The sequence below is a fragment of the Setaria italica genome, chromosome I (genome assembly GCF_000263155.2).
Source record: "Setaria italica strain Yugu1 chromosome I, Setaria_italica_v2.0, whole genome shotgun sequence".
In the NCBI taxonomy this organism is placed as follows: domain Eukaryota; kingdom Viridiplantae; phylum Streptophyta; class Magnoliopsida; order Poales; family Poaceae; genus Setaria; species Setaria italica.
The window spans coordinates 26579862-26597057 of NC_028450.1; the positions used below are offsets into that span (position 1 = coordinate 26579862).

At 44.1% G+C, this 17196-nt stretch overlaps 2 protein-coding genes across 3 annotated transcripts; both read left to right on the forward strand.

Annotated features, from left to right (window-relative positions):
* Positions 1–7212: 7212 nt before the first annotated feature.
* LOC101759231 (digalactosyldiacylglycerol synthase 1, chloroplastic) lies at positions 7213–11373 on the forward strand. 2 transcript variants are annotated; one of them, XM_022826897.1, is made up of 7 exons: positions 7213–7996; positions 8619–8648; positions 9124–9211; positions 9304–9770; positions 9849–10115; positions 10197–10546; positions 10657–11373. In XM_022826897.1, exons 1-7 carry the CDS (start codon positions 7355–7357, stop codon positions 11183–11185), a joined length of 2373 nt encoding a protein of 790 aa, XP_022682632.1. In that variant the 5' UTR covers positions 7213–7354; the 3' UTR covers positions 11186–11373. The 2 variants fall into 2 exon arrangements, with proteins under 2 accessions (XP_022682632.1, XP_004952674.1); XM_004952617.4 differs by having other exon boundaries at positions 7214–7996; positions 8616–8648.
* Positions 11374–13409: 2036 nt separating this feature from the next.
* On the forward strand, positions 13410–16851 carry LOC101759638 (receptor kinase-like protein Xa21). Its single transcript, XM_004952618.4, has 2 exons — positions 13410–16169; positions 16275–16851. Exons 1-2 carry the CDS (start codon positions 13421–13423, stop codon positions 16706–16708), a joined length of 3183 nt encoding a protein of 1060 aa, XP_004952675.1. The 5' UTR covers positions 13410–13420; the 3' UTR covers positions 16709–16851.
* Positions 16852–17196: the final 345 nt, after the last annotated feature.

The window sequence follows — 17196 nt, forward strand, 5'->3', positions numbered from 1 at the left end:
AAAATAGTAAAAATCAGTCCACCAATTTCTAAAGATATGCAGAGTGGAACGAGTGAGAGGAAAGGAAACGATAAGACATGCACGATGAGAGGAACTTGAGAGATCACGTGTAGAGAGATTATTTCAGCACACAGTGGAGTTATAAATTATTATGGACATCTTTTAATAATAAAAAAATACACAAGATGTTTAAAGTTTCACCCCACTCGGTAAAATGACTTCTCATAATTTTTCAAATGGATAGAAAAGATAAAATATTCATAATACCGTTACTTTTTTCTCTTTTCTTCATGCTTCTTTTTTTCTCTTTCATTCCCATTTCAATTTCCTTACTTTCTTTCTTTCTTTATCATTTCTCTTTCCTTCTTATCCGCTGCCTGCTTTTCTTCCCATTCCGAGCAGCAACATCCTTTTCTCTGTTCCTTGTTTTTCCTCACCGCTCGCTTTTTTCTCCACAGCTTCGCTCATGGCCACCCCTCCTGCTCCATCTCGCCGCGTAACTCCGAGCACCCCTGATATAGTACTGGCCCGATCTTCCAAAAGGTAGTGATAAATTCGATTGGTGGAGACTCGACGTTGACGATCCAGGCTTCTAATCAGACACGATTCGAATCCCTGCAACCACTATACTGCTGCTCCGTTGGTTATCAACCAAGCACAACTTGATTGACCTCGCCGAAAAGGCTTTCCCTGCAAGCGAATCGAAGGACACAAACAAGAAAATATAAACACGCAATTTGATATTGTAAATATGAATGAAGTAAAGAAGGGTTCAAGCTCTCAATTCGAAAGGACTAATCGACACAGTCAAGGAGAACAAGAGCAGGGGCCCTGGATCACTGTAAAAGGACTTGTCGTCACAGTTACAACGAATCAATCTCAGTTTCTCAAAGGAAACTAGAACTAAACAAAATCCAAACCCTAATGTGGCGACGTCTACTGAATTTATGAGGGTTAGGTCGTGGAGACCCCCTGGACGTGCCCCTATGGGCTCCAACACGATACAGGGGCCAACGGCCCAAAAGATGGTGGCGCAGCACCCTGACAGATTCTGGACATCCACTTGTTTTGACGATTCCTGTTGACTCCGATTGAATTTTAAGGTGGGACTAGTGCCATTGGAAGCTCCATGAAATTCTGTTTCCATCCATATAAAGAACGTCCAAAACGGACACCGTATGCGACCTGGGCGTCGTTTTTAGTATGTACTGCTCCTGACTCCGAGACGGGCTCGAACTTGAGTTGCTTTGGACCTCCACCTCGGGGACTCGAACCGAATTAGCATTGGGCCTCCTTCTTGACTTGGACACCCTTGCTGACCTCCTTCCCCTCTATACCATGTGCCAAACATGGTCGTATGCATGGGTGTCATGTCCTCATCATCCTCCCCTTCTTGATGAAAAGCCGTCCTCGGCGTCGATTGTGCTTGAAACTGATCCTGCACAACACAAAGGAGAACGGGGTTGCGAAGACAAAGGGAATGAAATCAATTATGAGGAGAGATGTGACCATGTTCCCAATTGTGTAGTGTGAGATCTTGCAGAAAACTTTCAGCAAGCCTGTAGGCTCCTTGATTGAAAGACACACGATCCTGCAAAAGATTAGTACCAACAAAAGGCACAGCAGGAATAGATGATTCATTGCAAGAAAATTTAGCACTACCAATCATAGGTAGCAACCAGCAATGCTCCCCTTCTTAGGAGACCAAATTACTAGAGGAACATGTGAATATTGTATATGATGGCTGCCCTCTAATCGATCACAATCTTGCACAACAAAAGGAGAATTCATATTGCTACGAATATAGACTCTATGTATCATATATTGTCCTTTGTTATCATATTTGCCAATAACATGATATGTGTGTTTGGCAAACCAAGGCAATTCAGCATATTTAAAAAGTCTCTCTTCCAAACAATCTAGATTACACAAATTACCAAATTCAATATAACCCAAAGTATGTAAGGAAGACAATAGTTTTAGCTCATAATTGGCACTAGCAATATGCGTAACATGTTTATTTTCAGCACAAGTATTTGGTTCCAAAACATGTAACGCTGAAGCATTATCAAATAATTCATCGTTATCACAAGGAACATCAAGCACATCATCATGTGACAAAGATAAATCAAGAGATGGTTCCACTAACGATTGCTCTATAATAGCATGATTGGTGGAAAAATTTAGCACATTAAGATAATTCTCACCTTCCGTGAGTGTAGCACCATGGGCATTACCTATGTTTTCATTCTCAGCAGGAGTAATAGGTGCATTGTGAAGTGATGGTTCTGAATTTGCACATGAGGTTGGGAGCTCCTCATTTTCGTTTGCGTCATCCTTGTCCTCTTGCTTTTGTTCATAATCCTGCAAAAGGCTAAGCATAGCAAGAGATACAATAATGGATTGATCCTCTAAATTATGCACCTCATCATATGAATTCAATGCAGGAGGTGGATTAACAAAGGATTCTCTCATAAGAATTTTTATATCATTCCAAGTTTGAGGTTTAGCTGAAGGACTTAAATAATCCCACCAAGATAAAGCAAAATGTCGCAAAACACTAGCTGCACTTTTTACCTTCCTCCTTGGACACATGAAGCAAGTTGCAAATATGTAATCTATTGCAATTTCCCACTCAATGTACGCATCAGCACCTATACCATCATATGTTGGTGGATATGAACAACCTATCATTATTAGAAGATAGCAAAAGACAACACAAAAATATTATCCCTATCAACTAGCAACTACTGGATGGTGGTGAAAGTGGAATACAATATCTCAAGCGGCTTACCACCGTCTTGCAAGTGTTCTGACCAAAGCCAAATAGGACGGTACAATTAGTTATCGAGCTTGAGGGTAACAGTTGCAAAGTGAACCTGTACTGATTAGAAGTATGTATGTGGAGTTGTAGGCAGACTCAATATGGTAGTAAGGAAAAACAATAATTCAATTCAAAATTTGCAAGACTGAAAAGTAGTCCCAAGCTAGTCTATGTCGCTGACCTAAACTCGTCCTGGACTTAGTTCAAGCAAGCAACAAAACAACTCACCACAAGGACTCAAAGGATGCAAGCACTTTTGAATTTTTTATTCTTTTTTTCCTTCTTTCTTTCTTTCCTGTTTTCCTGGTGCGGCTTTTTCTTCACTTTTTCAGCACCTCTTTACCTTTTGCTTGTTCCTTTTTTAATATAACAAAAAGTGCCGCAGATGATATTACAATTAAAATACATAAGTTTGCACTTCGGCACAAAACCAAAGTCTTGTTGTCAAGTAACAACAAGGAAACCTATGGCTCAGCTATTTATGGAAACATGCAAGGACTAGCTGACACAACACAGATAAGCCGCAAATAAACAGCAGGGAGCAAAAGATTGCGACTCAGATCGACAACAATCTGGTGAAGTATGTCTTATGCACGGTGTCCTTGCCAAAAGAACTCGGACTCCAAATTGGATAGCAATATTTTAGTCCAATCGCTGCAAAGATCACTTGTCTTTCTTCCCTCATGTTGATAATACTTTCCTCTTTCTAATGTTGTATACAACAAAGAAGAACAGCACTCGTTTGCCCAAATACAAATTGGCACTAAAATTATTATGAGGATAAATCGACTAGGTGCCAAAACAATGAAGCAAGACCTGATACTAAAGACAAGAACAAGACCTAGACACAACGAACACAATGACACCGCGAGGGACCAAAATTCAGAAAAGCAAATCTGAAAAGAAAAATTGTGGGGCACAAATGGGGTTGTAGGACAGCGGAATTATTTTTTGTAGGACTTTTTGTGGACTATAGGTAATTGACAAAAACAAATCTAAAGGGACACAAAGGTGTATACCTCACAGGTAACCTGGAATCCTGATACCACTTGATGTAGCACTAGCCCGATCTTCCGAAAGGTAGTGATAAATTCAATTGGTGGAGACTCGACGTTGACGATCCGGGCTTCTAATCAGACACGATTCGAATCCCTGCAACCGCTACACCGCTGCTCCGTTGGTTATCAACCAAGCACAACTTGATTGACCTTGCCGAGAAGGCTTTCCCTGCAAGCGAATCGAAGGACACAAGCAAGAAAGTATAAACACGCAATCTGATATTGCAAATATGAATGAAGTAAAGAAGGGTTCAAGCTCTCAATTTGAAAGGACTAATCGACACAATCGAGGAGAACAAGAACAGGGGCCCTAGATCACTAATCCAAACCCTAATGTGACGACGGCTATTGAATTTATGAGGGTTAGGTCATGGAGACCCCCCCTTGACATGCCCCTATGGGCTCCAACACAATACACGGGCCAACGGCTTAAAAGACGGTGGCGCAGCACCTTGACAGATTGGCGCAGCACCGTGATAGATTCTGGATGTCCACTTATTTCGACGATTTCTGTTGGTTCTGATCGAATTTTAAGGTGGGACCAGTACCATTGGAAGCTCTATGAAATTCTGTTTCCATCCATATAAAGAACGTCCAAAATGGACACCGTATGCGACTTGGGCATCATTTTTAGTACGTGCTGCTCCTGAACTCCAAGACGGGCTCGAACTTGAGTTGCTTTGAGCCTCCACCTCAGAGACTCGAACCGAATTAGCCTCGGGCCTCCTTCTTGACTAGACCTCCTTCCCCTCTATACCATGTGCCAAATATGGTCGTATGCATGGGTGTCATGTCCTCACCAACCCCCTTCTATTGCCCTGCTCCAACACACCCCGGTGTTTGCCCCGCATTGCTCCCCAGTGCCACCGCCTCGCGCGCCCCTGTATTGTGCCACCGCCGCACGAGTCCACGATAGCTGATGCCGAGCCGCCAGGCCACCATCCTCAACCGAGGCATCATTGTCATCGGGAGCTGCCATCTCCATTAGGTAGGAGGGGTACTTTTGCAAATTGGCTGCGAAGGAGGTGGAGATGCTGGAACAAGCTACTTTTTTATGGTGTAAAACATTTTTTTGGAACATACGCTCTATTTAAAAAAAGCTAATAGAGTTTCAAATCACCCGAAACACAGAGTGCCAGGTGCCTAACATTTATTTCTCAGTGCCCTCAACAAGTTCTCCAAATAGGAATTGCACCAGCATCAGGCAATATATGAGGACTCAACTGCACTGCTTACTTTGGGCCATCAACAGAAGGCCCCGAAACAAAGGTAACCTTATTTGTCTCTTCTTTACTTTTTCCTTATTAAGTTTAATTTAATGAATGGCATGATCAAGATTAGAGCCATGGTCAACCCACCCTCAACTCTACTTACTCCCTCCGTGCTAAAATGCAAGGCATTTTAAAGAGTTTAAGACATATTAGTATGAGTAATAAAAGACACATGCACTCCTGACTAAATGGTAGCGGCAGATAACAAGGAACTTATTTTTTTAATAATAATTCACTAATCAGGCATCCTTATCTTATTAATTATAGAAAGAATTAAATGGCAATAATCCAAATGTACCTAAATACTTTGTATTTGAGGATAAATTTTGAACGCTTCAATGCCTTGTATTACAGGACGCAGGGGCGAAGCTAGGAAATTTTGTCGCCTTGTCTTTGCAAAATACTAACTCATATTTATGATAGTATATTCTATGAATAACACAATGAAAAATCAACGGTGACATATTGTGAGATTATAAGCTTTTATCATAATCATTATCCGTTACTACAAATTCTCTTTACGCCTACGGCCATCCATCTTGTGAATGAGAAGAGAACGTGCAGAATATGCAACAACCGTTATCATGAGTTATCATTTTTCATTTGCTACAAAGAAGAATAGATCGAAGAAGTTAACAAGGCTCTTCCGATGTCCACTTGATTCTGACTTAAGAACACTAGTGTAGCTAATAAAATTGAAACAATAGAATTTTTGACTTTAGAGTCTGAACCGTCCAAAAAATGGATAATAAAATAACAAAAATCTCTCGTTGGATCCACATATGCCGATGAAAAATAGATGAGAGAGGCTCACAGCCTTGTGGCATATGCCCATGAACTGTTACCTATATATTGAGATTATGGGCTACGTGAACGGTGGATTAGATAATGGCCTGTTTGCTGGATGCCATTGGACTGCCTGTTGTCAGGGACGTTTTTTAAACCAGTGTTAGTCCATATAATGACGAAGCACTATAAGAGCGACGATTGACTGTAGCTCCGCCCGGACGGAGGGAGTATATAGCAAGAGTCCTTCTACTCTGACTGTGCTACAAAACTCAATGCAGCTGACGCATTCTGAATAAAAGCTCTATGCTTAATAATAACATAAAGAATAACATGTATCGAGCCTATAAAAAATAATTAAAACAAATAAGTCTAATATGCTGGATATAAATTTAAAGGAATCAAATCTCGAGAAGGTGGCGGAGACTTGAGGGTACAACTCCAACAGAGGTCTAAGATGTGAGTGCTTTTGATGATTTCTTTTTTATTTATAAGCATATGATAGCAGCACTCGCGACAGTATGAACGTAACATACGTAACATTAAGATTGTTATTTATACATGCTTTAGTGCATACGTACACAAACTTAGATGCAAATGTTTAAAGATCTATTTTTTTTTATGAAACAGGAGGGTGCTGATTAATATTATATTAAAAGAGAAGCAGAGTTACAAATATACAAATATTTAAACATCTACATTGCTAAGTAGTGCCGTAGAAGACTAGAGGTTGACTCCTAAATGCGCTGGTGCTTAAATAGGCTTAGTTAGCTTGTTAGCACACATTAAACATCGTTACAAAAGTTATAATCATCTTATCCATCCTTTAAGCACGGGGATAATGACAATTACGAAAAAAGTTTTTTGTCGCTTAAGAGTTAAGACCTCTTCTAAGCACGCCATCATCACTCAATCGATGCTCGGCGAATTGGGAGCGAACACTTATTTTTGGATGGATGCTATTGCTAGCAAAAAAGGCACTCGACGGGAAAAAGCTCAGCCATCCACGAGACCGTGGCCGCCGCGTCCAAGCAGCGCATCCCACAAAACGCTGGAAGCATATTCCCCCCTCTCCTTTCTCGACCGCACGTACGCCCACGTCAGCACAGCACCGTGCCACCTCACCACAAACCCAGATTCCGTGGCCCCCGCGGATCCAGCCCTCACCGTCCACTCTCCCTGGCATCCCGGCCCCACACGCGCACCTCCATGTTGGCACGCGGCTAGCGGCTCCCTCCCTGCCGGCCCAAATCAACGCGTGACGTCGTCGTCGTCTTCCCCTATCTCTTCCGGTCTTCCCCAACACCTGGCGTGTTGTCTTGTCTCGCTATTGTTCCTCTTCCTCCTCTCAAGTCTCGACTACTCGCGACTCCCGAACGGCAAAACCCTAGCCGCAGCCCAATCAGGAATCCGCCATGGAGGCGCGGGCGTCGCCGCCCCCGTCGGTCTCTGTCGGCGGCGGCTTCGGAGGAGCGCGGGGCGACGACAGCGCCTTCTCGTTCCTCTCCAAGGGGTGGCGCGAGGTGCGGGACTCCGCCACCGCCGACCTGCGCCTCATGCGCGCGCGGGCCGACTCCCTCCGCACGCTCGCGGACCGCGAGCTCGAGCAACTCCTCGCCTCCGCCTCCACCGCGCTCGCGCCGCCGCCGCCGCTCGCTGCGGGGGCGCCCATCGCCGAGCTCGAGTTCGTGCGCACCCGGATCCAGCCCAAGATCTCCGAGCTGCGCCGCCGCTACGCGTCGCAGGAGCGGGACCTCGGCCGCAGGGTGCTCGAGGGGTGGGCGCCGCGCGGGGCCGGCGGGCCGGCCCGCGCCCGCGTCGACCTCTCCGGGATCACCGCAATCCGCAACGCACTCGTCTCCGAGGCGGGCGGCGGCGAGCGGTGGAGGCGAGCGGCGTGGAAGGGGGAGGCGGAGGCCGAGGAGGGGAAGGAGTGGGAGGTGGTCAGGATGATACGGGACGGCATCAAGGAATTCGAGCGCCGGAGCCAAACCAGCGAGATTTTTGAGGGGTTGCGCAGCACCGGGGAGCTCGTTGAGAAATTCAAGTCCAGCCTGGTAATTTTCCTCATCATGGGCCTATACTATGCTAATTTGGGTTGGGTTGATTGCTCTAGGAAGTTTTATAATTGAGTTCAATAGAATTTGTTATAAATACGAACAACTCCTAGTATTCGGACCACAATCTGCCTGATTGGAATAGGTTCTATAGAACAATCTGAACCAAGTGGAGGAAATGCCATGCTTCATTTATGTCAAAACGGCAGAGTGCCTCCTCAATATAGACATCATTAAATGACTAAGGAGTAAGATAGTGGAAAGTGCAAAGTATAACTACAAGCCCAAGTATAAATGCTTGGCCTTAATTAGGGTAGCTCCATTTCACTTATACACATGAGTTTTAGTTCTTATGTGAGTATGTATTCAGTGGACCCTTAGGTTGCGTAATGTTTGAATGATGGAATAGTGATGAGATTGTTGCAGTTTCTTGACAAAACATTAATCTTTATTTTAATTCCAATAAATTCTCTATTCATCTGCAAGCTGGTGATACCAAATGATTTATCATGTCCAATAGTTATACTCAACTGGAAAAGCTGGCCTCTATTGGATTGTGTGAGCATTGTAGAGCCGTACTCAACAGAGATACTTACCTGCACTCTCCTTTTTGGTGCAGAAGTCGTTCAACATGGAGTCTCAAGGATCCAAGGTAACTCTCACAGACTGCAAAATTTATGATAATATATTTAACTGATGAGAAATTGTCTTCTGTCCCAAGATGTACTCTTCACAATCTGATTTTGTGCCAAACATAGTTGTGATGAATTGTAGTTCTGGGTGTTATTTTTCCCTAGTTGGTTTACCCATTTCCATATTTCTCTTCAGTTGGTTTGTACAAGAAACATGGTAAAAGGGGGTTGGTTTAAAAAAACTGCATGGGCACTGAAATGATGAATGATCTTTCACACCAGTGCTTGCCGTTTACTTGATATTATCTATGCGTTAGATCTTGCAGTCATTTATGAGGCTTTGTGCCTGTTCTGAACACTGATTATGTGGATCTTTCCAAAAGAATGCAGCCACCATTTGTTTAGAAATTTGATAGTGATTGGTAATGAAAGCCCAAAGTTCTCTTGTCTGATATTCATTACTGATATATTCTTGTTAACTTAATCTTGATCCAGGAAATCCCTCCACTTGATCTAACTGAAATACTGGCAAATCTAGCAAGGCAATCTGAACCATTTTTGGATCAACTTGGTGTACGGAGAGGTACAGATAAAAATCATAAAACGTGCACCTACATCCTATTTTCTTCCATTTATCAGGAGTTGACCCTTTTATATGTTCTTACTATGGTCCAGATCAATGTGATAGACTAGTGGAGGCATTGTATAGGAAACAAAATCATTCCCTTTCAGAAGACACATCCTTGCTTGTAAATGATAACTCATCAGATGAACTTGACTTGAGAATTGCCAGTGTGCTTCAAAGTACTGGCTATCATGCTGATGATGGTTTCTGGAGTGAACCTGCTAAGTATGAGGTCTCAGACAATAAAAGACATGTGGCTATTGTCACCACAGCAAGCCTACCTTGGATGACAGGAACAGCAGTTAATCCATTGTTCCGTGCAGCATATCTTGCAAAAGGTACCAAACAAGATGTGACTCTGGTAGTTCCTTGGCTCTGCAAATCAGACCAAGAACTGGTATACCCAAATGGCATGACCTTCAGTTCACCAGAAGAGCAGGAAACTTATATAAGGAACTGGCTAGAGGAAAGACTTGGCTTTGAATCAAACTTCAAGATATCATTCTATCCTAGCAAGGTTACAATCTAATGCATCTTATGTCAAATTCAATATTTAATTACTTGAAATTGACATGACATGTTATATGCTCTGCAGTTCTCAAAAGAGCGGCGTAGCATCATTCCTGCTGGTGATACGTCTCAGTTCATACCGTCAAGAGAAGCTGATATAGCAATATTGGAAGAACCAGAGCATCTCAATTGGTATCATCATGGGAAACGCTGGACTGACAAGTTCAACCATGTTGTTGGTGTAGTTCATACAAACTACTTGGAATATATCAAGAGAGAGAAGAATGGAGCTCTTCAAGCTTTTCTAGTTAAACACATCAACAATTGGGTGACCAGAGCGTACTGTGACAAGGTACTTTGTCTAGCTTAGTGTTTTGTTAATTATGCTGTTGCCCAAGAACATTTCTACATTTCGAATGGTATCCATGTGTAGGTCTTGCGTCTTTCTGCAGCAACTCAGGATTTACCGAAGTCTATCGTCTGCAATGTTCATGGTGTAAACCCAAAGTTCCTGAAGATTGGAGAGAAAATTACTGCAGATAGGGAGAGTGGAGAGCCATCATTTTCCAAGGGGGCATATTTTCTTGGGAAGATGGTTTGGGCCAAAGGTTATAGGGAACTGATAGATTTGATGGCTAAACATAAAAGTGACTTGGAAGGATTCAAGTTAGATGTATACGGAAGTGGTGAGGACTCACAAGAAGTTCAGTCTACTGCCAGGAAGCTGGATTTGAGTCTCAATTTTTTCAAGGGAAGGGATCATGCCGATAATTCACTTCATGGGTACGTATCGAGAAACAATAATGGGGTTTCTCAAAACTCAATTAATTCATCATCTGCAAATCACTTTTCATTGATTACTGATGCAGCCATCCGCTGTTTATTATTCTCAGGTACAAGGTTTTCATAAATCCGAGCATTAGTGATGTGCTGTGCACAGCAACAGCAGAGGCTCTTGCAATGGGAAAATTTGTCATCTGTGCAGAACATCCATCAAATGAGTTTTTCATGTCATTTCCGAACTGCTTGACGTACAAAACTTCAGAGGAATTTGTCGCCAGAGTGAAAGAGGCGATGAATAGAGAACCTCAGCCTCTAACCCCTGAGCAAAGGTACAACCTATCATGGGAGGCAGCGACCGAAAGGTTCATGGAGTACTCAGACCTTGACAAGGTTTTGAACGATGAGGTTGTTCAGCCTGGACAAGCTGGAACTAGAAACAAAACAAGAAGAACCTCACAGCCTAATTTGTCCAACATCATGGACGGTGGATTGGCGTTTGCTCATCGATGCCTAACCGGCAGCGAGGTCCTCAGGTTGGCCACAGGTGCCATTCCTGGCACTCGTGACTATGATAAGCAGCACTGCGTGGATATGGGCCTTTTGCCGCCTCAGGTCCAGCACCCTGTTTATGGCTTGTGATGATTGATTCATAGGTATATATGTAGATATTGCACCGCTTAGACTAATGTTTAATGTTGTAAATGTAGCGCCCATGAGGAACTTTGGCCATTGTTTTGTACCATTTGTAATAAGGTTGTTTCTCCTTAAATTTGAAGATATATTGCAGAAATTCAGTACATAGACATCTGAAGTTCATGACCCCAAAAGACTGCCACCGTCATCTCTCTACTTTTACCACTGAATCTTAGTGTGTCCAATGGGGCAAAAGGCAACCGATCCATTGTACATTGTAGATTGTACAGCTTTTGCTTAGGTTGTGATTTGCAAATTTTAGGACTTGTACGGAGTCTACAATGAAAAAATGAGATCACATTGCTACAAAAATATTACCTTAAGCTACATCTCATTGGTTAAATATTCGAACATATAGTTATTATCTTTATGTAATAGATTATCTCATTTGTTAAATATTCGAACATAATACTTATATAGTTATTATCTTTATCAGATTGTAATAGATTTTAATTAGTAAGTACTCTATGACGTTTTCATCCATATTTATAATCTTTAACTTTTCACTTTGCATCATAGATACGCGCTTGAATTTGTTTAATGAAACCTAAGTTTGAGCTATAATTTTATCATAGAAATCTATATTATCATCACTTCTCTATATCTTTATAAATGGTGACACGTATCATGCATATATACTTAATTATTATATCATATACCAATAGTGTAAGAAATCATATATTGGTCTATATTTTTAATTAAGGTGATTTGAATTCAAATGTAGGGTTGCCTCATGTTATTTTTAATAATGGCATATATGGTTAATATAAATGCAAATTTAAGGTGTTACTTTAAGTTATTTTTTATGTATTAGTGGTGGGAAATTTAGTTGCAAATTTAGGAGGTTATTTTAAAGTTTATTTTATATAATGCCATCAGTCGGTAATTTAGATATAGGTTTGGGTGTTACCTTAGGCTATTTTCATAATAGCATAGGCGACTAATTTTTTGAAAACATAATAGATCCAATAGCTACGATGATTTGAGGCTATCGATTGATGGTTAGATGTTTTTATTCTTTTAAAATTTCTAGATTTCACCTAGAATCTTAGTTGGCTTTACTAAAAGGAGCCAATAGTAAGATTTAATTGATGGACAAGTTATCTTTTGTTTCTAGAAAATCTTACGAGAAAAAGTAGTGGACGCTCTAATAGAAGCCTCAAATATTATTAGTAATAGTAAAATATAAATGCAAAGGAGCAAGAATCTTGGCTCCAGTCCAATACCGGGACAATTGGCTACTGAAAGCGTGACGCGATGAACGAAGTCTGCATCAAGCATCAATGGGCGACTAAGACGTGACTGAAGACTCGTAGTTTTGACGAGTTCATATTAGGGGTGTTTGGCATACAGGGATTAAAATTTAGTCCCTGTCACATTGGATGTTTGAACACTATTAGGAGTATTAAACATTGGTTAATTACAAACTAATTGCACAATCCTTAGGCTAAATCGTGAGACAAATCTATTAAGCCTAATTAGTCCATAATTTGACAATGTGGTGCTACAGCAACCATTCGCTAATGATGGATTAATTAGGTTTAATAGATTCGTCTTGTGATTTAGCCTAGGGGTTCTGCTATTAGTTTTGTAATTAGTTTATATTTAGTCGTCCTAATTAGTATCCAAACATCAGATGTGACAGGGTTAAAGTTTAGCCCCTGTTTTCCAAACACTCCCTCAGCAAAGTCACTCGAAGATATTAAGGCGAACTCTTTCGCCGTGTCATCGAACGGACCTCTCGTCCGATCATGCCCTTCTGTTTCCTGGGCCTTGTTTAGTTCCCAATTTGGGAGTAGCAAAATTAGCATTTTGCCATAAATGCGCAACTGTAGCGTTTCGTTTGTATTTATGAATTATTGTCCAAATATTGACTAATTAGGCTCAAAAGATTCGTCTCGCAAAGTACAACAAAACTGTGCAATTAGTTTTTGATTTCGTCTACATTTAATACTCCATACATGTACCGCAAGTTTGATGTGATGGAGAATCTTCTTTTTGCATAGTGTCAAAGTACCTGGCCCTGGTTTCTTCGCGCGCGCCCCCGGCGTCAAAAGGAAGCATCAATTTCGACATCGAATCGACAAAGATGATCAAGACAGACGTACGGAGCTGCTACTAATCAGAATCTGCCATTGCGGCCCTTCCACCAAATTAACCAAGCTAAGAAACGGCGTGGCAATGTCGACTTGTGGCAGGAGCTTGCTATGTACTATGCTCGGCCTCTCCGTCCTGACGATGGCCACGACGGCGAGCGCGAGCGGCGGCGATGGGGCCGCGCTGCTCGCCTTCAAAGCCGAGCTCAGCGACGGCGGCGCGCTGGCGCTGGCCTCATGGAATGGCAGCACCGGCTTCTGCAGCTGGGAGGGGGTGTCGTGCACCCGCCGTCGGAACCCGCCGCGGGTGGTGGGGCTGAACCTGCTGAAGAAAGGGCTCGCCGGGACGCTCTCCGCGGCCATCGGGAACCTCACGTTCCTGCGGGCGCTCGAGCTGGGATTCAACTGGCTCCGCGGCGACGTCCCCGCGAGCCTCGGCCGCCTCCGGCGCCTCCGTTACTTGGACCTCGGCTACAACGCCTTCTCCGGCGAGATCCCCGCCAACCTGAGCTGGTGCGTGGCCATGGAGCAAATGTTCCTCGACGCCAACAACCTCGCCGGCCGCATACCCGCCGAGCTCGGGGACAGGCTGACGCAGGTCCAGGTGCTCCGCCTCAAGAACAACAGCCTCACCGGGCCTGTCCCGGCGTCGCTGGCCAACATGTCGTCGCTGTTGCACCTCGCCCTCGCCAACAACCAGCTCGACGGCCCGATCCCACCGGGGCTCGCCGGCCTCGCCGGCCTTCGACACCTCGACCTCGGCGTGAACAAGTTGCACGGTGCGCTCGCGCTCTCCATGTACAACCTGTCGTTGCTGAGGACCTTCCACGTGGAAGGGAACCAGCTCCATGGCAGCATTCCAGCCGACATCGGCAGCAAGTTCCCCGTCATGAAAGATTTCAGCCTTGCCAACAACAGGTTCACCGGAGGCATCCCGGCTTCCCTCTCGAATCTCACCACTCTCACAAGCTTGCAACTCTCGATCAACGGATTCACCGGACTCGTGCCTGGGGATCTCGGGAGGATGCGGCGTCTTCAGTATCTGTACTTGTCTTACAATCTCCTTGAGGCAAACGATACGGAGGGCTGGGAGTTCATCGCTTCGCTGGCGAACTGCAGCCAGCTAGTGCAGTTGAGCCTCGGCGTCAACTCCTTCGGTGGGCAGCTTCCCAGCGCAGTGGTAAACCTGTCAGCCACGCTCCAGTATCTCTCTTTGTCATACTGTAGCATCTCTGGCAGCATCCCTCAGGACATCGGCAATTTGGTTGGGCTAAGCGTACTTGAATTTGGAAACACCTCGATATCCGGAGTGATCCCTGACAGCATCGGTAAACTGGTAAACTTGGTTCAACTTTCGATGGAAAGGGCTAGGCTATCAGGCCTCATACCATTGTCACTTGGAAACCTTACACAGTTGAATGTGATTACTGCATACAGTAATAGCTTGGAAGGACCAATCCCCGCAAGCATTGGCAAACTAAGAAATATGTACCGTCTTGATCTGTCAGAGAACTACCTCTTAAATGGTTCGATCCCTAAGGAAATTTTGCTGCCTTCCCTTTCTTCAAACCTGAACTTAGCTCACAATTCATTCTCTGGACCCCTTCCATCAGAAGTCAGTAACTTGGTTAACCTCAACCAGTTGATCCTATCAGGTAACCGTCTGTCCGGCCAAATACCTGATACCATCGGGAATTGCCTAGTTCTAGACACATTGATGCTGGATGACAACATGTTTGAAGGAAGCATACCACAATCCCTGCACAATGTAAAAGGGCTCCGGGTACTGAACCTGACCATGAACAGACTGTCCGGTAGGATACCTGATGACCTTAGCAACATTGGTGCCTTGCAAGAGTTGTATTTAGCGCACAACAACCTGTCAGGACTGATCCCAGCATCTCTAGAGAAATTAGTATCGTTGCTCACATTTGATGCATCATTCAATGATTTACAGGGTCAAGTGCCGAATGGGGGTGTATTCTCAAACTTGACCGCCATATCTGTAACTGGGAACAGCGAGCTGTGTGGTGGAATACCTCAGCTTCGCTTGGCTCCATGCTCCACACATCCTTCAAGCATCAGCAAGGAAGATAGGTCCAAGTCTCTGATGATTTCTCTGACAACAATCGGAGCAATGCTGTTGCTAGTTTCAGTCACCGTTACTGTTTGGAAGCTTAAACGACGACCGGAGGGTCAAGCTCCACCTACAGTTACTGAGGAAGGCTTCCAAAGAGTTTCATATCAGGCATTGTTGAGAGGAACAGATGGGTTTTCAGAATCTAACTTGCTTGGAAAAGGAAGATATGGCTCGGTTTACAAGTGCGCTTTCGAAGGTGAGGATACACCTGTGGCTGTAAAAGTATTTGACCTTCAGCAATCAGGGTCTTCTAAGAGTTTCCAGGCTGAATGTGAGGCGCTGAGAAGGGTACGCCACCGTTCCCTCGTAAAGATCATCACGTGCTGCTCAAGCATCGATAGTCAAGGTCAAGATTTCAAGGCACTAGTTATCGACCTCATGCCCAACGGGAGCTTAGATGGTTGGCTTCATCCGAAGTACAGCATTGCCACTCTAAACAATACTCTGAGCCTAACTCAGAGGCTGGATATTGCTGTCCATGTCATGGATGCTCTAGACTATCTTCATAATCACTGTCACCCACCAATTGTTCACTGCGATGTCAAGCCAAGCAACATCCTTCTTACGGAAGATATGAGTGCCCGAGTGGGAGACTTTGGTATATCAAGGATCTTGCTTGAAAGTGCAAACAAAGCTGGGCAAAATTCAAATAGCACAATCGGAATAAGAGGCTCCATTGGTTATGTTGCTCCAGGTAATAACTCGAGCTGTCGCATTCAAATTTCCATTACCCTGGTTCTTTCATAAATACTTTTGCCTTTTGGTGCTGATGAATGTAAAAAAAATTGCACAATTGCAGAGTATGGCGAAGGTTCTCCAATCTCAACTGTCGGTGATGTTTATAGCCTTGGGATATCTCTACTTGAGATGTTTACGGGTAGGAGCCCAACAGATGATATGTTTAGAGAATCAGTAGACCTTCACAAGTTTTCTGAGGCTGCTCTCCCTGATAGAGTCTTGGAGATAGCTGATCCGACAATATGGCTGCACAATGACGCCAACGATAATATCACAAGAAGCAGAGTTCAGGAGTGTCTGGTCTCTGCCATTAGGATTGGCGTATCATGCTCGAAGCAGCAACCCAGAGAACGAATGCCGATACGAGGTGCAGCCATGGAGATGCATGCTGTCAGAGATGAAACCCTGATGCTCGCTAGTTCTCTTGCAGTGGAACATGAAGGAGAAAGAGAAGATGACACGCTAATAGGATATGCACCAACTATCAGCAAATAGAGTTGAAGATTTGCCCTGGATGTGATAGACTGCAGGTGGCCACTTGAGTCACCAGAAATAACCGAATGAGCCATGGTACCAAAGAGATATGTTTACCAGAGTGTAAAGTTGGCTATTTCTTAATAAATGTGATGCTTTTGTTCCATGCATTGTCGGAAGGAAGTAAGCTGTACTGGGCTCTCATATCTCGGAAAAAAATTGCATGGAACGGCCCCCATAACCATCGCTGTGCGGCCCCGTCTCGATTTGCGCCGCGTGTGCTGTCCAGCGATCCTGGACCCGTCTCGATTTGCGCCGCGTGTGCTGTCCAGCGATCCTGGAACGGAAGCGCGCGTGGGAACAGCCTGGCTCCGCCTCGACTCTCAGCTCGGCTGCCAGCTGCACGCTCGCTCGTTCCGCAAGCGGCTCGCTCCGCAGATGGAAGCTCGGATCTTGCTCGGCTCGCTCCGCCACGCCTTATCCATTCGTCCGCCGCCGGAAACCATCCT